Source organism: Sinocyclocheilus anshuiensis, unplaced genomic scaffold, assembly GCF_001515605.1.
Source record: "Sinocyclocheilus anshuiensis isolate Anshui unplaced genomic scaffold, SAMN03320099.WGS_v1.1 scaffold2015, whole genome shotgun sequence".
NCBI classification, from domain to species: Eukaryota; Metazoa; Chordata; class Actinopteri; order Cypriniformes; family Cyprinidae; genus Sinocyclocheilus; species Sinocyclocheilus anshuiensis.
Window position 1 is genome coordinate 317802 of NW_015551020.1, and position 23575 is coordinate 341376.

General features: G+C 37.2%; 2 protein-coding genes across 2 annotated transcripts in view; one reads left to right on the forward strand and one right to left on the reverse strand.

Annotated features, from left to right (window-relative positions):
• Positions 1-3732, forward strand: part of LOC107661089 (leucine-rich repeat and fibronectin type-III domain-containing protein 4-like) — a 28655-nt gene extending 24923 nt beyond the window's left edge. The window contains exons 4-5 of the mRNA XM_016450540.1: positions 906-1422; positions 1841-3732. Coding sequence (XP_016306026.1) covers positions 906-1422; positions 1841-2548 — 1225 coding nt within the window. The 3' untranslated portion in view covers positions 2549-3732. The remainder of the gene's footprint in view (positions 1-905; positions 1423-1840) is intronic.
• LOC107661088 (pyruvate carboxylase, mitochondrial-like) overlaps positions 1-23575 on the reverse strand; it is a 215660-nt gene that overhangs the window by 86514 nt on the left and 105571 nt on the right. The window contains exon 9 of the mRNA XM_016450539.1: positions 18711-18893. Coding sequence (XP_016306025.1) covers positions 18711-18893 — 183 coding nt within the window. The remainder of the gene's footprint in view (positions 1-18710; positions 18894-23575) is intronic.

Below are 23575 nucleotides of genomic sequence, written 5' to 3' on the forward strand. Positions count from 1 at the left end.
GTGTGAGTGTGTATGTATGTATGTATATATAAGCCACAATGCCTCCAAACTGTTTTTATAATTTCAACATTCATATATACATCACATTAATGAGCCTGCAATGGATGCATGTGTTAAAACGATATAATAAATTATTAATTCATATTACACTTGGGGGAGCTTCACCACAACAATTTAAAACATGAACTAACCTTAGCTTGTCATAAAAAGGTCAAATTGGATTTTTGGATTTTCATTGTCTCAAATAATAATTTAAATAATTTTTGTTATTTTTTTTTATAAATAATAAATAATAAGAACTGCTAAATAATAAGAAAGTATATAATAAAATGACAAATTGGACAAAAGAGGACAAAAAAGGACAAAAAAGGAGAACAAAAAATATTCTTTGAAAACACAAATTAAGGCAGTAAAAAAAGCCCACTGACAAACCATGTGTTTGTCTCCAATTAATATTCCATGTGCATTACTTAAGGTGTCTTTTCATTTTTAGCGGAAACATAATTAAACCCATCAGGACCAGTGGACGGCAGGCATTAGCTGATGCTTTTCTTCCATGAGAGAAAGATAATAAAAAAAAACGTCTGCATGTGGGAGGATAAGGGGGTTTTAATAATGTGACTGAAGCAGTATTGTAATGTGTCAAGGTCTTGATCCGAGCCTGTAATTATATGTCAATATTAGAGGTATTGTTTGGGAAGGCCTTAATTTGGCTGGTGGTGTGCCAGAATAGCCCAGTACATTTCCATTACATTAGTTAGTGTAGGCCTTTGTGCTATGGGAATAAAGGAACATGAGTCTAAGCAAAATGTTGTTTCGTTGTGATGGAATGGGGAGATGGTAATTGCTACAGGTTACTAACCATTCACTCTTTCTTTCTTTCTCTCTCTCCCCTCCTCTTTCAGAATTCTGCCCCCCACGACTGACAGCTTTCTACTGAAAAACCTGGTCTCTGGCTCAGACTACAATTTGTGCGTGCTAGCCATTTTTGATGACACAGTCACTTCCATGGCCGCTACAAAGGTCCTTGGTTGCACCCAGTTTAGCACCAAGGACAATTACCCAGACTGCCGTTCGCTTCAAGCCCACTTCCTTGGCGGGACTCTTACAATTCTGGTTGGTGGAGTTGTTGTGGTAACGCTGTTAGTGTTTACCGTGGCACTGATGGTACGTCACCGTGTGTGCAGCAACCATGACAATCATCATGAAATAGGCGAGGAGCTAGGCTGCTCAGGGACAGACTCCCCACCTCTTCCTGCCAAGGGAGTCGATGTCTTTTCTCAGAGTAATGGAAATGGGAATGTGATGATGGTGGTGCTGCCCAAGGGGCTTGTTCAAAAACGAAAAGTGGCAGAGAGAGGGTTGGGGTCACCGCCCAAACCAACTTCCAAAGTGAAACCAAAAACCCTCCCAAAGCCCAAGGTGAATCTGGAACAGTTCAGGGCAGGACTAGAAGTCGAGATGGGTCCTGTCAGGCCTCTTCCTCCATACACGCTGGAGAAAGAGCAAATGTCTTTGTATTATACCCCCAGTAATCATTCCCCCTCCACACTGCCACGTCCGTCACGGCAATTAGGAGCAAAACCGCTCAAACTGCGTCCTACCAATGTGGACACAAGTAAACAGGCCAGTTTAAGCTTGGCTCCGCCCCCTACGTACAGTCATGACAGGCGGTGCCAAGGGAGTCGATGTCTTTTCTCAGAGTAATGGAAATGGGAATGTGATGATGGTGGTGCTGCCCAAGGGGCTTGTTCAAAAACGAAAAGTGGCAGAGGGAGGGTTGGGGTCACCGCCCAAACCAACTTCCAAAGTGAAACCAAAAACCCTCCCAAAGCCCAAGGTAAATCTGGAACAGTTCAGGGCAGGACTAGAAGTCGAGATGGGTCCTGTCAGGCCTCTTCCTCCATACACGCTGGAGAAAGAGCAAATGTCTTTGTATTATACCCCCAGTAATCATTCCCCCTCCACACTGCCACGTCCGTCACGGCAATTAGGAGCAAAACCGCTCAAACTGCGTCCTACCAATGTGGACACAAGTAAACAGGCCAGTTTAAGCTTGGCTCCGCCCCCTACGTACAGTCATGACAGGCGGTTCAGCACAGGAGGGGGCGTTGTAGTCCGTCGGGGAGGACCAGAGAGCCAGTGGAATTCCTCACTGGCCTATCAGAGCCCTGTGTTGTCCCATGAGAGTCCTCCTCACAGCGCCCTGCGCTACAAGAGAAGCTCATCGTTCGATATGGGTGAAATCGCCACAACAGCCTGCTACAGTTATGCCAAGAGATTTAGCGTAATCTGGACCAAACGGAGCCAGTCGTTACATGGCATGCTTGTCCAGTGCACTTCAGCAACAAGCACCTCAACAACCAGCAGCGGCAGTGACGATTTCCACATGCAGCATGCACGCGGATACATCCGTGCCTACAACACCACCAACTCAAATTCCAACCATCCGAAAGTGGAGGTTACAACAAATTCAAAGAACCAGTGGCTGAAGGATAAAGAAAAGGACAAAGAAAAGGCAGAAGAACTTGAGGAGAGTGTGGTGTAGTGAAAGAGAAAACAGATAAGACACGCAAGTAGATAAATGAAGAGACAGGCTGTTAGGACCAAAAGATTGATGCAGAAGGAGAAACCAGTTTAAAAGAGAGCCGTAAATGTGGTAAAGTTACTGTATAAGTGGGGCTAAACCATAGGGGGTAAAAAAAAATTAACAACAGCTGGTTTGGTGGTCTTAGCTGCTCTCTGGTTTGGGAATGGTGATCTGGTTTGCTGGTTTTAGAGGGGTTTGGGGTACTTGCCAGCTGGGCAGCCTGTGACACCAGCAAAACCAGCTGAAGACCAGCTTGACCAGGCTGAGAGACCAGTTAAGCCAGATAAGTCATAGGATGGTTTTAGACTGGCTCTTCAGAAGGAAAGTTGTTGAAGATCTCATATAATATTGATGGATCATTCCAGAAATAAAAAAAAGCAGCAAGGGTATAGACAGCAGATATAAAAGTCAAGACTCCTAAAAAAAACATACAAACAGTCTGGTTTGTCAGTGAATTTTGGAGAACCACAAACTATATTTATTTTTAAAAAGCAGTCGATGTGAAAAAAAAAAAGACTAAATGTAAGCAGGCCCACAGAAACAGTGATTTCTAACTCAAGTGAACCTTGGGGAAATATGATGGTTCATTTTGCTGTGGCCACGTGCATTACAGGAACAAGGCCAGCAAGTGGACATGCCGATTCATGCACAATCGATCGGAGGAGATCAATTAATAACTGCAACAATGGTATTACAGCAAATGTGGAATGTAGAGGATGCAAACTGCAAGGAAAGTGAAAGTGTACAAATTGAAAAATGGTGGCATGATTTGGAACACGTTTAAAGCATAAATGGGTATTGACTGACAATTGATATTTTGTGCGTGAGCCTGTATGTGTGTATGTGTTTGTAAGTGTGTAGGTGAGTGGGTGGATTAATGCACACAAAAGTAATTTTATGACACCACTAGATCTACTCTATCATCTGACCACCACTATCCAGTACAGGAATGTGTTCTGTGACAATTGCGTTGGCGGCAAGGATGCTGGACTATTACAGAAAAAAAAAAATCATTTAAAAAATGCCATTCCAAAACCACAGAATCAATGAATAAATTCTGTTTTAAAATGTTTTGTTTGGAGAAATGGATGAAAAGGACAATAATGAGCTGTTTTGCCAGAAATTGTTATTTTTGTTTTTCATGAAATATACTAGCAGTGAAAAACAAAAAAAAAACGTTTTTTGTTGGAGTAAACTCAATGTCAATGTCATTACGTGTTAAAATGATTTTTTTACTGAATATAGAAATGAAGATTAAAATAAGGGAACCACTGATATTAATAACCATTTTAATATCTGTTTATTACTGTATCTTACTTTGCCAAAGCAACCATTGTTACCTTGACTTTATATCCTTAAAGGAATATTCCGGGGTCATTACAAGTTAAGCTTAACCGTCCACATTCACGGCATTATGTTGATTACCACAAAAATTTATTTAAACTCAATTTCAGTTAATCAAAAACAAATCTTTGAGGCATTTACAATGGCAGTGAATGGTGCAAATTGTAAATGCTACATTACTCACTGTTGCAACAGTATCTACAGTAAACAATATGCGTGTAAACATGATTTCAGTGTGAAAAAGTTACACCACCATTCAAATGTTTTAGGTCATTTTTTTTCCAGCAAGGGTGCATTAAATTGATCAAAAGTGACAGTAAATACATTTTTTTTTTACAAATAAATTCTGTTTCAAACATATGCTGTTTTCATCTGTTCATCAGCAACAAAATGTTCCTAAGCTCCAATTCAGCATATTAGAAGGATTTGTCATTACAGGATATTAAAACACAAAATTCTAATCAAATAAATGCAGCCTTGGTGAGCACAACAGACTTCTTTCAAGAATAAAAATCTTACCATCTCCAATCTTTTGAACAGTAATATTTATCCAATTTTGCACCCTTATCACCATAAATCTCAAAATTGTATTATATGGTAATCAGAATTATGCCACGAATGCTGTCGACTGAACTTACCTTATATTGAACCCAGAAGCTTCATTAAAAAATAAAATAGGGACAGTGTACAGCACTTTAAGTAAAGTTAAGATGAAAATAGTTACTTTTAAAGTTACATAAGTCCTTCTTTTGTTGCCATAAAAAGAGGGCAGGAGACTTGATTGCTAAATTATTCTCCTTCTTTTCCATTGTCATGTCCTGTCTATCTGCAGTTTGAGATAGTTGCTGAGGAAGGGCAGTGTGTGAGGGCCCATTTAAGAATGGCTTAGGTGAAATGAGGGGGAGAAGATGACTTGAGCCGCATGCGCGCGCGTGCGTGTGTGTCTCTGCCTTCTGTATTTACCCACAGCAACAGACAGGCTTACAGCAGGTTCTGGGAACACAGACACAATAGGCAGTTATATTTGGCCAAACCAACCCAGGACTTCTGAATAATGGAGAGGAATCTGCATCATTAATGTCTAATTTTGACAAAATATGAATCTTTTTAGAAAATGCTAAAACATGCAGACATTCAGTTGTGCATGTAGTCTTAAAGGGTTAGCTGACCCAAAAATCATTACTGACATCAAGTGTAGCGTTAGTTCTGGCAGGTCACGTTAGTCAAGCTCGCATCAGCTGACTCTCAGCTGATCCCCATCTACCTATGGGAATACGACACCTATCTAAGCATTCATATATAAGGTCCCTCAGTATTATCAGCAGTTTTCGCATTGCTCAATAGCTAATTACCCTCCTCCATCCCCAACTCCTCCTCTGTCAGTCAGGATTCAGCCTTTTGATTCTCCTTTGAATCAGACTAATTCTAAAATGTGCACATTACATTATTTTATTTTTATCATAAATACATTTATACATTTAAAAAATAATTATCATAAATACATTTATGTTGGTTCTGTTCTGTTTACCATGGGGGTTATTGCTGCTCTCCCTGCTCTCATCCATGCTAGGCTGCATGGATGCGCAGGGAGTTCTTGCCCAGAACAGAACCATACCGCCAATCCAAACTGTATGCTAATTGTCAATCATCTTTGACGATAGTGGTCCTGACAGAACCTGTTGCTGTATGACTTACTTTCTTAAAAAAGGTGTTTATTATGCTCAAACAATGAAAGTCGGTTTTATTTTGGATTTCATGGACTTTCACTGTATGGACTAGAGTATATATCTTTAGTTTTCCACAGAATAAAGTCATACATGTTTGTAGTGATATGAGGTTGAGAAAATGATGGCTTTTCAATTTTTGCTGAACTATCCCATTTAAATGCCTTTCTTTGTTTTTACCTAATTTACATAGAAAAACAAAAAATAACAACAACAGACTTTTATAGCGTGAATGGCCGTAATCTCAGCGATCTGTGTTACATAATCGGATCCCAGTGGTCTATATCATTTGAGAAGATTAAAGTTGGCTCAGTGCTTATTGTGACCATGACCGTGTATATGTCTGAAAGAGATGGGCCAAAAAGAGATGAGAAAATGTGCTATTTCTCACCCAGTCCCAGAGTGTGTGCGTGTGTGAGATGTAGTCTAAAATAAAGGACATCCAGCTCTACTTTACATACCTGCAGCAAATTCTGGCCCAATTTGACTAATAAAAACCAGTTTGATTGATGTTTACACACATACACAGTTTATTCTTACAATGTTTCTGCACTCAGCCAAATTAAACACATAAACTGGTTCATCTCAAATAGGCTGGCTACAGAATGGCCAAGAATGAACTTGTCATCCAGGGCAGTCTCATAAGGGAAACATAACTATAGCGATTTATAGCCTTGCACCACCAAAACGTCACTCTGGTGACATTCTCACCTCAATTTCAGATGATTCCTTTAGACCTCTGCAACCTTTTATTATTAGGTCTATGAACAATGCAGGGAATAATATCATATGTTTGAGTGAATCAAAACACAGAAGCCAAACCTTATCCTTATTCCTAACCCTAACCAAACCAGCCAGGGTTGTCAGTTTGTCAAGCACTTAGTAGGGCACCTTTCGCCAATGTGCAGATATTCTAGGTTGCAACACTTTATGAATTACATTACCTAGGACAAAATAGGCAGATATTATTTAATCAAGAAGGACAAAAACAGCATGAAGTACTATAAAAGCAGTCTACGTGACCATTTTTATTTGACTATATGGAAAAAAGCAGCTATAGATCTCCTTTTATGTTTCACAGAAGATAGAAATTATGGGTTTGAAATGTCATAACGGTAAGTAAAAGATGCCATCTTAATTTTTGGGTGAAGAAATCAGTGGACATGATATATATTAACGATAATTCAACTGATGATGGCACAAGAGAAACCTATTGGGGCATATGGATATAAGTTGGTTGTATAATGTTGGAAAGATTTTCTTCTTTTTTGAAGAATTTCAAAGATTTCACCCACCCACCATTTTCCTCCATATTTAGTATAATTCACAATTATTGTGGCACGAAACACTGTACTTAATTTGTGAGGAAGAGGATGACCACTCAAACATGCAAACAGTATTTACAACTTCATCTCATTACGTGAACATCTCGTCTTCAACAAAGCACTGGATTTGCTAGAGGCATAATACAATTTGGCCATTTGCAGTACAACATTCATGATATTGTTAAATGGATTCTAGGCCAATTAAAACTGCTGAAATGACTAGACTTCAAGGCTAAATGCAGTTAACTTTAATTACCTAATTGGTATGCATAATGTTCTGCAATATTCGCTAATATCAGTTGTATGCGTCCTTGTTAACTTCAAATATACTAGCAGACCTTATCTGGCAATTTGCCAGTCGCACAAGCTAATGAATTAGTCCAGAACAACTTGTTGGCATGGTAACAAGTAATGCCACCTGGCTTTGGCAGCCAATTGGAGCTGTTGACTGTCAGAATGACAAAGAGATTTGTTTGCAGTGATTTATAAGTGTCACGGTCACAGTGTGTGGAGGCAGGCAGGACGACAAGGATTCCAATAATGACTTTTAATGTAGACACAACAAGGCAGATTCAGGAAGGTGAGACACACACTCGGGGTAACATTCACAATAACCAACAAACTAGAATACAAGAAACAGGAACTGATATAGGGCAGATAACGAGGGGCAGACAGGTGAGCACAATGAGGTGATTAACTAATAATGAGAACAGGAACAACCAAATAAGGACACAGAGGGAGAAACTACAATCAACAGTCCACAGGGGTGTGACAATAAGGACTTGCCACAGCTCGATAAGAAAACAAATCCGTAGATCATTCTGATGGCAACATTAAAAGGTAGAACACGAATTTGTACATGATGAAGGTTAACCCTATCAAAAAGCCCAGATAACCTCAGAAGAGTAAAGCGATTTGTTTCTATTCCTCTAGAACATTTTATTTACTCTGCTCAACAAAAAGGATTTTGGTTTTGTTGGCCTATTAAATAGAATAGTTCAGCCCCAAAATACAAATTCTCTCACCTATTTACTCACCTCATGTTGCTCCAAACCTGTATAAAAGTTTTTCTTCAGTGGAAACGTAAATTTTGGAATTTTTTCAAAATATCGAAGTAACGAAATGTGCAAGAAGCAACAAACATCATTTTGTAGAAATGTTGCCACAGGCACTTTTTTCCAATGAGCCTGGGTTATTATTTTCTGGACCCAGCTTGGCATATGCGCAGAAATTAATCACGTTGTTTCAGTTGCTGCATTTGTTTTTCTTTACATTTCACCAGCAAAGGAACAGAGAACGTTCACTCTTATACAACTTTATTGTTCTAGTTCCCTGAACCACTGACCAACCCTGCTGAGAGCTTCAGCTACCTACTTTCTATTCTCTTCGCTCACACCCAGCTTCTCTCTTTGTCTTGATCTCTTTCAGCAGTGCATGGCCTGCACTTGTCATCTCCCCTGCAGAGCAGAGCCCACACTGGAGATAACAGCCAGTGCTAAGACAAGAAATACACACCACAGACCAGCTTCACACTGTGAATGCCAAGTGCTAACTAGAGGCAAAGATGTTAGCGTTTCCAGCACGCGTATTTGTAATGTTCTCTTCAGGTTCTCTTGAGCCTAGCAAGATGTCTTCCAGCGCTATGATAAAACAATGTAAAAAAAAAAAAAAAATCAAAGGGGTATTTCTCCAATTCTCTCTCAAGCCATCTCTGAAAATTTGTCAGCAATGTTCTAAATCTTAACAACTGCTAACTTTATTTATTTATGTCCAGATTAAGAGCTTTTATGCACTTTGTAAGGAAATATCCTTCCTTATTTTTTTTCTTTGTTATAGGCTCCAATGCCAGCAGCCCTTTTGCCTTAAGCTTTTGGCCATAGTAGTGTGTGTGTGTGTGTGGGGGTGGGTAGCCCTCTGCTTAACTACAAGTCCACACATTGTACATATTGTCAGCTAATGGTTAGTTTATGCTGGCTTTCAGTATTCTGGGTGGCCTGACGTAATTTGTTAACAGCAAATAACATAGGGTCAATGTAAAAAAAAAAAAAAAATCAAAGGTGTATTTCTCCAATTCTCTCTCAAGCCATCTCTGAAAATTTGTCAGCAATGTTCTAAATCTTAACAACTGCTAACTTTATTTATTTATGTCCAGATTAAGAGCTTTTATGCACTTTGTAAGGAAATATCCTTCCTTATTTTTTTTCTTTGTTATAGGCTCCAATGCCAGCAGCCCTTTTGCCTTAAGCTTTTGGCCATAGTAGTGTGTGTGTGTGTGTGGGGGTGGGTAGCCCTCTGCTTAACTACAAGTCCACACATTGTACATATTGTCAGCTAATGGTTAGTTTATGCTGGCTTTCAGTATTCTGGGTGGCCTGACGTAATTTGTTAACAGCAAATAACATAGGGTTTGACAGAGAGGCACTTAGCAGCCACATCAAACTAAATAAATAAATGGAAATGAATAAAACAAGGACATGGGTCCAGCAAAAACACATCATTTAGAGACGACAGCAGTGACCGGATACAAAAAAGACTGCTAATCACAAAGACTTAGATGAGGCAGGGAAAGCAGAGAAAGCAGTTAGAGAATGAGTAGAAGGACAAATAATTGGGAATAAATTGAACTATGTAAATTCTTGGATAAAAATGTTAAAGAAGGATGTGAAGGATGGACAAAACAAAACAATGTCCCATTTCCATTTCAACCAAGAATTGTTGCCATGACAATTAACAAGTGTGACATCAAACGCAATCAATTTAATCAGTCATAGCAAAACAGAAGCACCAACAATCATTGAAGATACACATTTAGAGTCTCCGTTTTTTTCTCAATTAACATCTTCAGTTTTCAGCGTAACCTTAGAGTGACCTCTCCTACATATTCAAGCCCACTGAACAGCACAACACAAGATAGATGTGTGGGCTGCCTGTGAATCTGGAATCATGTACAAATGTAAGTGTGCAAAGCAAAATTACTCATTGCTTTTCCAAAGTCCTTCTCATGCATCTGGGAAGGCACGGAATTAATTAGTTACAAACGTACATTACAGATGTTGTGACAGAACAAATTCGTCATCATCTGTATGCTATTTTCTATCATCTGTCTCTGGCTAGAAGATGTACACTGAAAATAAAGAAAGCAATACAAGCTATTTATTTTGAGTTGAGTTGATTCGATTTATTTTCTATCAAGAACAATTCTATTTCAGATCTGTTGTTTCTGTTAAACTTTCAATTAATAATAATGATAATAATAATAATAATAATAATAAATAAAAATGCTGAAAAGCTTTGCTATCATAGGAATACATTACACAATAAAAAATGTTATTTAATATTGTAATAATATTTCACAATATTACTGTTTTTACTATATTTTTGGTCAAATAAATGGAGCCTTGGGGAGCAAAAGTGTTTTCTTTTAATAAAAAACAACAACCCATAATTTTGTATTTTCCATATGAAATACTGTAAATGATGGAATGTGGCAAAACTGAAAGTAAATACTAACATTTCAATATTTATAGAAAGACTTCTGTATAAATACATAACTAAAGTCACATTACTTGAGAGTGATTTCAGTCTGTTTTAAATGTACTGAGAGAATTTTCCTCAAGGGCAGAAAAGGGAGTGCATACAGAATATGACCATTCACCCACTAAATCTTGTCTGTGTCTGCAGCGGCAGTAAGAACCATGCTTGGTTCATTCTTCACATCTGTAGATGTGTGGCTAGCTTCACCATATCTCTCTTTTATGAGGTGATGCTTGGGGTGCTGAATATGAAATTATCAATTATGCTCCATTTCTACAGAAGTGTGTTGCTACGCCTGTGCACACAGTCAAGGGAGTTCTGCCACTCTCAAATGTGAGTTTCGCAGGAAGTCTTGTTTTGGAAAAAACGGCTCAGATAATTTATACTGGAGGGCCTTTCTATCCTGGCTGTAATGCAGCTGATGAGTATCTATCCATTCTAGAATTTAGTATTAATTTTCTGTAATTACTGGGCATGGAGTAATGTGCATGTCCACATTTATAATTTAGCTAGCCACCTTTTGTCTACATGTTTTTTGTGTAAGGCCATGATGGTTTTCTTTGTTTGTTTTTAACTAATATATTCATTATGAATTCTATGTGGGCTCCTTCTTCTTCTTTCTAAAGCCACAGGAAGCAGAAGCCTTGGAGGATGAGAGGAGATTACAAGGGGTTTTGTGTGTTTTTTTGTGAGAGGTCGACCTTTAAGGCTGAGCAGTGTAATGATCTCCTACACCTTGTCTGTGTCTCCGGTTGCAGTAGAGAGTATAATTGAGGTGTAGATATAAAAGTAAGATCATTAAAACTTCTATCTCTCTTTCTCGACCTCATTGGATCCATCTCCATTGTTTTTCTTTCTGCCTACTACTACCTTCCTACTGTCCTGAGACCTTTGGCTGAAAACAGCTCTTTCATTTGGCTGTGGAACGCTGCCAAAATTATTTATGACTTCAGGCTACCCTTTAACCTCCCAGTCAAAAAAGCTTAAGCTTCAGTAAAAATTTAAAACACCACAACACACACTGAAAAGTTAGCACTTCACTAATGTCTTTCTGGCTCAATCGCATGTGATGAAAGGATGAAAAACAAACCTGCTTTTGGTTCAGGGTTTTAAAAAGAAAACCTGGTACCTGCATGTTTTTGGCAGCACCACAATGTGTGTCCTAAGAACATTTTGGCTGTATTTAAAAAAAAAAGAAATATCAAATAAGCCATTGGAGAGAGTCTAAACATGTGTGACTTTGAGTTTGACACCTGTACATGAAAGCATCAGGGCCAAGTGCTTCTCATGAAACATAAAGCAGGCAAACATTAAATTTCAAACATGGACAAGACCTCTAGATTCAGACACATTCAGGATTAAGAGCAAAGTTAACTTCTAAACTGATTCAATTTTTTATATCTGACATATATATCCAGAGTGTCTACTAGACATAAATCTGGAAGAATGTGCTGAATGCAGCATATATGAATGTACACAATCACAAGATTTGAAAGCTATTTCAATCATATACTGTAGGAAGACAAAATCAAAATTATTTTGCTAACTTTTTGTCATGAGATAATATTTGCATAAATTGGACAAAAGGCCTAGCAGGATGTTTACAAACCACATAGCCAACAGATTCAGAAGAACTCAAGGATTCAGATGATAAAGAGAATTTTGATTAGCTATGAGAACATCCTATCCAAGTCTGGTGTATCCGAGACACTTTCAGAGAAGAAAAACGTGAATAATTATACGAAAATATAAATAAATACAATATTTTCCACCACCATCACTTCAGTGGACCCCTTAAATATTTCATGTTTATTTATATATATTCTTTTTTGGTAGGTAGTCATGCAATACACAAAACAACATGCAGTGAGCCAATGATTCAAGGCCCTATCCATATGCTTAGCACTTTGGCTTGAGTATGAGTTTGTGTGTCAAGTATCGCAGGAATAGATGCCGACACTCTTTGATGTTGGATGCTTGAAATGCCACCGCTGTCCAGGTACCCCCTGATATACTCATCCAGCCCAGTACAGCGAAACCCCTCAGATCACAGCATAAAAGCTCAAACCTACAAAAAAAACTTTTTTTGGATTTCCACTCATCCTGATCCATCTACCCACTCAGTCCTCTCTCTCTCAATCTTGACTTTTTGTTGCTGCTTTCAAAGGCGGTCACAGCAATTCCCAACCGCAAAATCCCCATTAAGCTTCAAAGCTCCGTTTACTCCTCCCACTTCAACATGTGCATATATGTGACAGAGCGCTTTACTGGAAGGTGTTCAGCTCATAAGCATGTAACTAGGTAAACAAACACACATACTTCTAAATATGAACATTACCGTTAGCAATTTTTTAATTACTGGTTAATGGGTAAAAATTAAGATTTAATTTCAACTCAATTTCCTAGAAATTATGTTGTCTTAAAGGGATAGTTCATACAAAAATGAATGTATGACTTTCGTTTTTCTGTGGTACTTTCTTTTTTTTTTTGCAAAATATCTCACAATGGCTTACAATGGAAGTCAAAGGTCACCAAAACTTACCAAAATTCTTCAAAATATCTTTGAGTGTGAGTTCAGCAGAAGAAAGTTAAACAAGTTCAGAAGGGCATAAGGGTGGGTAAATAATGACACATTTTTTATTTTTGGGTGAAAAAACCCTTTGAGGTGGATGCTTGTCTGTCATTTCTGCACAACTACTGTCACCAAACAAGTACTGTGCCATTGGTTTAACAGAGTCACAGAGCCACAGTGTTTACACTTTATTCCAGAGGAATCAGCCTATAAATGGCTTACTTACAGTTGTCTCTGCATATTAAGCTGGAATAGAAGAAAAATGACACACTTCAGCTCTAACTCTGATCCGTGTGAGCGTGCATTATGTGTGCGATCCAGGTTGTATACTTCTAATGTGATTCTTTAGGAAACAGCTGTTCGGAGTGTAAGACCATTACTCATACTCTCAATGTTACTGTATCTTCCTTAAAACAAAACTCTCCCTCTCTATTCTTCTCCAAAGGATTATTCCATTTTATTGGGCCTGTTCCTCCTACTCTCATCTCTCAATTTCCTTCTTCCTCCCACTTTTCTCCCTGCTCTCTTTCTCTGCTGAGATCTCAGCTCTTTTGATATGAATGATACATGTATTCCTTAACGATCTTTCTGTCAGATCTTTCCGTCACTGCAACAATTCTCATTAATGATTAATCTCAAAGTCTTCTATACACAACAAACCACAATACTCAAAGTACACACAAACAACTGAACATGCACCAACTTTACTTAAGAGCCAATTAAATGAATGCAGCACATAAGCCAATTAAATGCATGAAGCATCAGCTGAAGATCAAGTCAAATCCTACAAAGACTGATGGAAATGAAGAGGCAAAGAAAGATTTCCAAGTAATGATTGTTTAATTTAACACTACCTTATTTTTTTATGACAGAATATGTTTTTCACCAGTGAATGAGTGAACGATTTGACCGTTTCAAGATTTCTTTTTTCATTTTTTTTTTACATTTAAGTAGTCAACTTAAAAATGTAACCACAACATGATTCAAGTAATATTTTCATTATTAACCATTAAAGAAAGTGTAGCACAAAAGAAGTTGTCAACATGGTGTAAGTGTGAAACAGATTCAATTGTTAAATATCTTTGCAAAAAAAGATTCTTAAAATATGAAGGCACATACTGTACAAACTTGTCTTAAACATATATATGTTCACAAACAATATAAGAAAAATGCTAACAAGTCAAGGCATTGCACTGTGCTGCTTTTCCAAACTCGCATCTAGCAATATGTTCTACTTACTGTCCTTCATAGAGCACGTCACACATGAGCGCTTAATAAATTAGCATGTACTTAGCCCACCCATAAAGTCAGAATTCACAACAAAATCTGACATTTTAAAAACCTATTTCTTCGACGCAGTTATCCATTGCATAATAGCACTGTAATTTTTAAGAGCTTGAGAGCCCCTGGCCACTTTATGCTTTCATTGTATTTGAAAAGCGCAGCACGAACATTCTTCAAACTTTCTCCATGGAGTCACAGTGTCACAACAATGGTCTGGAACAACATGAGGGTGAGTAAATGACAGAACATGTGAGTGCTCCAGAGTGGGCACGATTTAGCCTGTAGCAGATTCGGCATGTTGGTGTTCTCATTCGCTCCAAGATCGCGCCGATGCTGCTCCATCACGAGCATAAAATTTGAGTGATAAGTGGAAAACCTGGAGTGGAGCTGGAACGGAGTGCTTACAGAGCACTTTAAGCAGGAGGGGGAACTTCTGGGAAATAATGACAGAATTTTCATTTCTGGGGAAACTAACCCTTTAAGCTCAAGTGATCCTACTGATCTATTTCATGTGCGTGTTATTCTCCAGTTAATTTTCTCAGCACAGATAAGCACTTCAAGCACAGATAACGCTGCCTAACTTTCCATGAGCCTGTGTTATTGTTATACACTGCAGTCTGATCTTACTCTATCTCCAAAGTTCACTGATTTCTGTTGCCTGTTCATAAAGTGTCTCCAGATAGCAGTGAAAAGCAGATAATGGTTGAAAGAGATGATTAGATGCAAAGATGGAAAACATGCTAGGAAGAATAGAAGAAGCAAGAAAAAGCAAAGACAGACTGAAACTGAGGTGTGAGGCACATCAGAAGATCATCTGGCTTTGATTTAATGCTTCCTGAATGGCCTTTCTTCAAAGATCCACTTCATCAAAAGCTTCCCCTCTCTTTCCCTTATAATGTTATTCCTCTTTCTCTCCTGCACTCATCTCGTTGTCCTTGCAATCATTTTTCAACCATAGCATCATCTCTGAAAATACGCCTGCAAACAAACAAGTCACATCAAAACCAAGTAAGAAATGGCTCAAAGCAAGAAATGCCACAGGCAGACAAGCTTTCAGCAGAGAAACCTTTTCAAGTATATTAGACTGCAACTTCAGCACATCCCTCTCTTTTCCTCAGTCTTTCACATGCTGCCGTCTTCATATCTCCTCTCCCAGAGAAGAGACACATCTATTTCAAATTTGCACTTTTGTGGGTACATCTAAAGAAGACTTCAACAACTTTCATTTGTACAGAAAACCCTAAAGGCACAGTTGATCAGATCACATTAGATGTGGCACATTCGCAAAGTGAATTTCGGCACAAAATGTGATGATTTATCATGTAATATTTTCATACTTTCAAGGTGAAGTGTTTCGGTTTTTAGTGTTAAAACACTTTCTCCTATATCCCAGTGTAATTTGCAGAGACAACTATAAAGAAGCCATTCATAGGCTGACTTCTGAAAAGAGTGAACACCGTGAATGTTGGGTTAAGGAGTGATGTGTTTTTTTTTTTTTGCATTTCCATATGATGCTGCCAATTATGGAAGATTGTGAGTTAATTTCTAGTAATTGATACTTTATTTTTTTATTGTATCTTTATTTCTCGCAACTGCATCATTAAATTGACAGTTCATCCATAAATAAAATTTTAACTTCATCGTTTACTCAAGACTTTTTTTTGTTAATCTGTGGAATATAAAAGATATTTTGAGAATTGTCTCAGGGCTTTTTTGTTTAGTCAATGATGATCAAAAGTATTTACCAGCATTCTTTATACTATTTATAAAAGTAAATTATGAAAGGTTTTCATATTTTTTATTAACTATCCGTTTAACTCTTGAATTTGTGACTTTATAGCTCTTAATTGCAACTTTATTTCTTGTAATTGTAACTTCACATCTTGCAACTGTCACTTCATATCTCATACTTAATTTCTTATTTTAAACAGTTACCTTTTTTACTCTTTGTTGGAAACATGCTTCCACAGTTAGTGACATAATTCACACACACACCACTGATACATTTTTTTTTCAGTAACACCAATAATTTTACAGTAACAAAGCACTAATAATGTGCAAACTAGTAATTTGCATACAATTGTAATCTTTACGTTGTTATTACATTAATAGGCAATGCACTAATAGTGAGTTCTTCATTCATTGTCACTACAATTAATAAATTACTATTGTTTAATTAGCTTATATGCAATGAGTTACAGTAAATAATGCTTTTTATCCAATAATTAACAACCCGTTAACTATGACTTACTATAGTCCTCACTTAAGATTAAGTAATAGAAAATACTAAATTGCCATTAGTTAGGTTCTTTTAATCTACTTTTATTAAACATGAATTGCATTAACAGTGAGTGTTTCTAAAATGTTTCCAAATACATTAAGCATAAATGTGTATCAATTGACTTTATAAATAATCATTTCTTTAAACAAAAATCAAACTGGTCTCTGTGCTCATATCTGTAGGTAAAAAAAATACAATTTACAGACTATGACTATAAACTATAAACTAATACTTTTCAAAGTATTCATACGTGCTTTATTATTGCATACTTATGAATTGTTACCCATTTTATTTGTAATGCAAAATTGTATGTAAAAGTATATAAAAGGATTAATCCATTTTTATCAAAGCATTATACTATATGTTCTATAAATATTCAAAAGAGTATTCTGTTCCTCAGAGGAACTTCAGAAGAGTTCCTCAGATATCACAAAGTAACATCAAATAAATGTGAATACATTTGCATGCTATTGTCACTCATTCAGAATGCTTAATGACTAATGGGATAACCTACAGTATGTATATATTTCAACACTCTGCAACATAAAAACAAATCATTTTTGTTTTGAGCAGTGTGCAATGACCGTCAAAGCTCTGGACTCGCTGCATTGCGCGGAGGTGGTTTTCAGCTTTGGCATCGACAGGTCTTTCTCTTTCTCTCCCAAATGCGAAAAACACTGCAACCAGTGCCTCTTCTTAGAAAGACATGCTTGTTGGTGACAATTGCTATGGGCACTACCAACTCACACGTCATTTACAGTTACCATCTCTCCCACGGTTGCTCTTTTGCCTGTTCTGCCACCTCGTGCACCCCCACCCATTTCTCTTCTCCTCATGTCCATTTACTCCCCACTTCATGCACACACACTACATTTGCTCCAACAGTTTTCAGGTCAGTATGATCTGGTGTTCAGACATCTCGTCTATAAAGATAACGAGTGTTAGGAGAGATTCCACTGGTGAAATATTGCAGGCAGAAGAATTCATTCTGGCTAATTGGACGGTGTCTGATCGGCTGATGGAACTATCTCTGCTCTGCCAGTATGGTATGACTAGTGTACAATTTTTTGATGACACAAGAGACTTATTGGGATCTGAAATATAGCCATTTTGGCCACCAAAAACCACTGAGTCAGCCACATAAAAAAATACAAACACAAATACAAACTGATTGAGTACAATTGTACACACATCCAAAAAAGCCTGAATGACAGTAGTCATTAGTGGGCTAATCTTGATCATTTCAAGAGATTCATAACCCTGAAATATGACAGCCGACTGAGAGATTAGGCTATTACGCAAAATGCTTTGGGGCATGTGAGAAACTGGCATGACTGCAATAACAACAACAACAACAACAGTGACTAATAAATTATCTGAGTCACCAAGCCCTTGTTTTACTTTAAATAATATCAACATACTGACAGCAACTTAAAGACGCCCAAATCTTGTTCCACATGGTTGCATACTACACATCAAATATGCTCGGACTGACTGTGGTTGTGTAACCTTAAGCAGTATTTTTGCTTTCGGCTTGGACATGCCAGCCTATTATCATGTATCTTATTTTTTGTCCTTCAGGCCTGATTATTAGTCAACAGTCTTTCAAAGAAGACCCTTCTCTCTGTAATATCTGTATGTGCTTGACTACTGTTGGTTGCGACAGTCTCAGATCTCTATAAAAAGGTGCCGCTGTCAAAGGGCTCGTCTGATACAAAAGAAGTACACATTTTTAGAAGTCAGGGAGCCTCAAAGCCTAAATGTGTTCTCAGTTGACAAAGGTAAACATAAATCACTAAATTTAACACAAAATACGTAAGATAAAACATTTGCGTGAAAACTCCCTTCCAACATTTCAATGTATGGCCTTACATATGACCAAGGAGGTCTACAGTTCCTGGAGAAAGCTATACGTCAGCATTGTCATTCAGACACAATTACCTTTGAATGGAAGTTTTTACAGTATTTAAACAGGTGATAACCAACCAACCTTGCATGTGACGCTCTGGGGCACCATTAAAGCAGCCAATTCCTAAAGGATCGGTTTTACACCTACCTTAACACCACGAACTCTGAACTCGGTGAGCGCTCTGTGCATTTTGGTTGCAGCAGTGGGGAGGTCTTTGCCACTGGCTATGACTTTAACCAGCAGTGAGTCATAGTGAGGGGAGATGATGGCCCCCTGAAACGCAGACGCACTATCCAGACGAATGCCCATACCCTCTCCACTACGAAACACCTGTTGAATGATAGGACAGAAATAGAGATGAAGGTTTAAATCAGGAGAAATACTGCTAGAATGAGGATGAGTGTAAGTATAACAATACAGTTACAGTGCTGACACACAGGGTACAGGGAATGTTTTAGGTTTCACGATGTGCTGTGTTTTGTGTTCTAGTGTTATATTAATCGATAAGAAACATTATTTTAGCTTATGTAATATTTTGATGATCAACATCATGATAATCAGATTCAATCTATTTAATAGATACAATTATTGGCAATGCGTCATATGCTACCGTTCAAAAGTTTGATGTCGGTAGGTTTTTAAGTGTTTTTGAATGTCTCTTTGTGCACCAAGGCTGCAAGGCTGTAAAAACAGCAATACTGTGAAATATCATACAATTAAAAAACTGTTTTCTAATTAAGAAATTAAAAAATGGAATTAATTCCTGTGATGGCAAAGCTGAATTTTCAGCAGCCATTACTCCAGTCCTCAGTGTCACATGATCCTTCAGAAATCATTTTGATATGCTGTTTTGGTTCTAAAGAAACATTTCTTATAATTAAAGTTGAAAACAGTTTTGCTTCTTAATAATTTTGTGGAATTCAGGATTCTTTGATGAGTAGAACATTTAAAAGAACAGCATTTATTTCAAATATAAGTCTCTCTCTATATATATATATATATATATATATATATATACACACACACACACACATTTTAATTGGTTGGTAAAAAAAAGTAAACAAAAATAAATAAATAAAAATATAATTAGTTGATGGAAAAATAAATAACTTGTATGTTTCAAATAAAGCAAAAATGTCTGTAATATTTGCAGTCTATAAAGTAATGTTTTATTTCTAAAAATACCCAAAATAGCTGGAAATTTCTCTTCTTTCACCTCCAGGTAACTGTCACAAACAAGCAAACCTAGTTATAAGTGGGATTTGTTTTCCCACACATTAAAACACTCCTCCAGTATATGACGCATCGGTTACTGTATCTATTAGGTGTGTTTGACTTTGGCTGTGCCTTGTCTTACTGATCAACAAGACTTACAACAGTCGGGGAAGGTGGCAAAAATGGAGCAGTCGAGTCGGACACTTTATGCTTTCCGTATGTGACGCTCATACAGTGTTTGCTTTCTTTATTGAAAGTAGATTAGATTTAATATTTGTCAAATAATTAGATGTGTTCTACATGTAATAACCAGAAAGGCTTTTCAGCAAATAGGTTATGTGCTTCTTAATAGAGTGTTTAATATAATAGTATATTATTTAAATACCAATAAAAAGGGATCTATTTATTTATCATTGTATGTCCATAAACATGATACAATACAACATCAATATTACATGACAAAGGGATTTACTGTTATAAAATCACAAATTTGTGAGCATTAGGGGAAGTGAAAGTGTCAGAATAAACATGGAACGCACGTCATCGTTGTCGTCATTGAGTCGTGAATCGTGAAATAGCTGTGTTGTTATCAGAGCTCGTGCAGCCACTCTAAAGAAACTGCAAAGACTGAGCCAGCCAAATCGCTCTCTCAGGACCCTACTGGTCACAATAGCTCTAAAGCCTAACCTCACACACAGACATAAACCGCTTCAGCTACAATTAAAGCATCACTTTAATAAAGCTTTAATGTTTTAATTTTTCATTTCATGGGTATGTTCTTCAGTGCAGTGCCGTGTGCTGTAGAGCGTTGTGAGTCTCGGCATGCCTGCATTATTTATGCTGCAATCACCCTGCTGTGGCACATATTAGTACAAAATAATCGCATTACGATTATTGCATGGTATAAATGTTTGAAAATGATTAACAGTTGCAAATAAACATTAATTAGAAATGTATAAAAGTAATCAAAAAGTAATCAAAAGTAATCAGTTACATTACTTTAATAAAGTAATTGAAAAAGTTACACTACTATTACATTTTAAATAGGGTAACTTGTAATCTGTAACCTATTACATTTCCAAAGTAACCTTCCCAACACTGACAGCGACCCAGCAGGTTTCACCTCTCTCTTTCTTTGCTCTCCTTCCACCCCTCTACCCGCACAATCCTCCACATCATTAAAATGTTCTGTCATTCATTTTCTGTTGAAACTTTTCTCCTCTCTTTTTCCTCAGAGGATGCCAAATCTAATTTCTAACTGTCTTCTACTGGTTTAATGCCAATTACATCTTCACAAAGCACCAACAGACACACACACTTGTCTGAAAGCACATTTCAAAAACCATTTAATTTCAGAGCTCTTTTAAAAAACACCATTGATCACACTGATTAATACAAATACACAACTGACAAGTTTCATGCCCACAATCATATATGTACGTTAGAATCCCTTTGAGGGTATAAGGGTACTTAAAGTCATGCGCAATTTAAGATCTTTGACATTGACTACAAGACTATTCAGCAAAGGTTTGAAATGGGACTTGCACTATATATTTAGTTGTGGTTGCTAAGGCACATATTAGTACTGCTCATATTTAGAGTCAAAGGCTCTTTCACTACTCAGGAACATTGCATAGCCAATGCATAGTAAGACGCTGGAACGCCATAATATACGTTTCGCATGGACAAGCACCACTCAAATATAAAAATCTGGTTACTGAATATCAGTCTTGATTTTCTTTCTAACCCCAGTAGATACACTTGGTTGAAACGTTAAATGTCTAATTAGCTGTGATTTCTCTTTCAATGCGTTGGCAGAGAAACTCTCTCCCTTTGCACTACCTGCAAGTTCACCAGAGAACGATACTGACACAGTTTTGCCTACATACATACACAATAATTGAAAAGACTGTTCAAGCAACTCCAATTAAAAAATGTAGCCGTAAGCAGTAATCACTGGGACCCATGCAGAATGGAAAAGGGGACAATATTACCACAATAACCATTGTGAAAAAATAGATACTGTGGGTGTTGTGAATACAGGTGCTGTGGGGTTAAATGCCAATTTCCTTGATCACAGTTGTAAAGTTTTGTGGATTTTTTTTAACTATAGTGTTCTCTATCCCTGGAAATATATACTTTTTAAATGCTATTTGGTAATAAGAAACAGTTAGATTTGTCAGATGTCAGATTTTATTACTGATTTAAAATATGTTATTTAAATGCGAGCTTGGCAAGTGGTTTTTGAGACCTAGGTAGTTACTCATTTAAGTAGAGGAAAAAGCTGAGACATTGCAAATACAGCCGCTGAGTGAACCGACTTTGCTGGAAAGGGACATTTTTTTTGTAGCGCAATTCCTGAGCTGAGCAAATACATTTCCTTTAAATAGCATCATCTAAAATTGGAAGGATGTGTAAGCAGCGATGGTCAAGTTTGGAGGCTTTGACTTCTGGTCTCTGAGGCTCAAACTGTTTTAAAGCAGAAAAATAATGACGAACATCAGAACAAACACATCAGGGGTCCAACAGCACCACTGCATGAACCTCTAAAAAGGATGAAACTTCGAGAAGATAAAAACATACAAAAAGTAAAAAAAAAACAACAACAACAACAACAAAAATGAATGGATCACAATTACATCTGGCATTTAACTGCATGTGTGTTGACAAGCTAATAGTCAAAAATGGTGCTAATGGAGGGAGGCAGGATCTTTGAAAAAATATTACATACAGTATACTCCCTTTTGCTCCTTCAATTAGGGTCACATGCATAATAAAGAGGCTCTTAACTGACTCTAATGGTGCTGGCTAATGATTCACTTAAGCACTCCTGTTCTCTCTTTCCTTCAGAATATACTGTGCACCACAGGGGACCGTGAAAGACCGCCATCACAAATTATTCCAATATAACAATAAGAAACTGAGAAGGAAAGAAAAAGAGAAAGAGAATAATTAGAGAGGCATTACTGCTCTATTTGTTGTATGGGTTCAAATACCATGTAATACATGCTGTGTTTGCCAGAAAATGCTACTTGCAAGTGGTTCTTGAACAGAGGGGAAAATTGCCTTGATCTTCAATTGCATCATCAATACATTAATCTCTTTCAGTCGTTCAATTGCATTCAAGATGGAAACGAGTACTGTTAAATAGATACATTACATTGAAGTTGCTCTCTAGCTTGCACAGACAGGTGAAAAAGTTGAATGCTGAAGAGATATGACAAAATTAGGATGCAAACCTGCACATGCACACTTTGGAAGCAATTGGAAAATAGGCGGTGTAATTTACATGGTCATGCAGATGGGAACCTCAGGGATCTAATCATGCATGTCTGAAGCCTCTCAGCCTGTGGGAACTAATTCTGCAATCATATGTGTTATATATCTGCGAGCATGGGCATGAGACGATGTGTGTGAACTCGCTCAAGCTTCAGCAGATCCTAAATACTACAGCTGAATAACAACTGTGTACTAGTGCACTAAATAAAATTGTAGAATTTGTCGCTTTGGTATTGAATGCAGTTATATGAAAACATGTTTTTAGAATGCAAAATCAGCTAAATGGAGGTGAATAAATGTGTTTAGAGACAAATAACATGAAAAGTTATCTAAATGTATTGAATTTGGCATGAAATGGAAGTACACCACCCTATCTATTTTCTACATACTTGTTATTGATCTTATTGTGAATGATTTATACACCTTTATTTATTTATCTATTTATTTATTTGGTCCCACTTTATATTAAGTGGCCTGAACTAATATGTACTAACATAAAAAAATAAATGCAATATTCT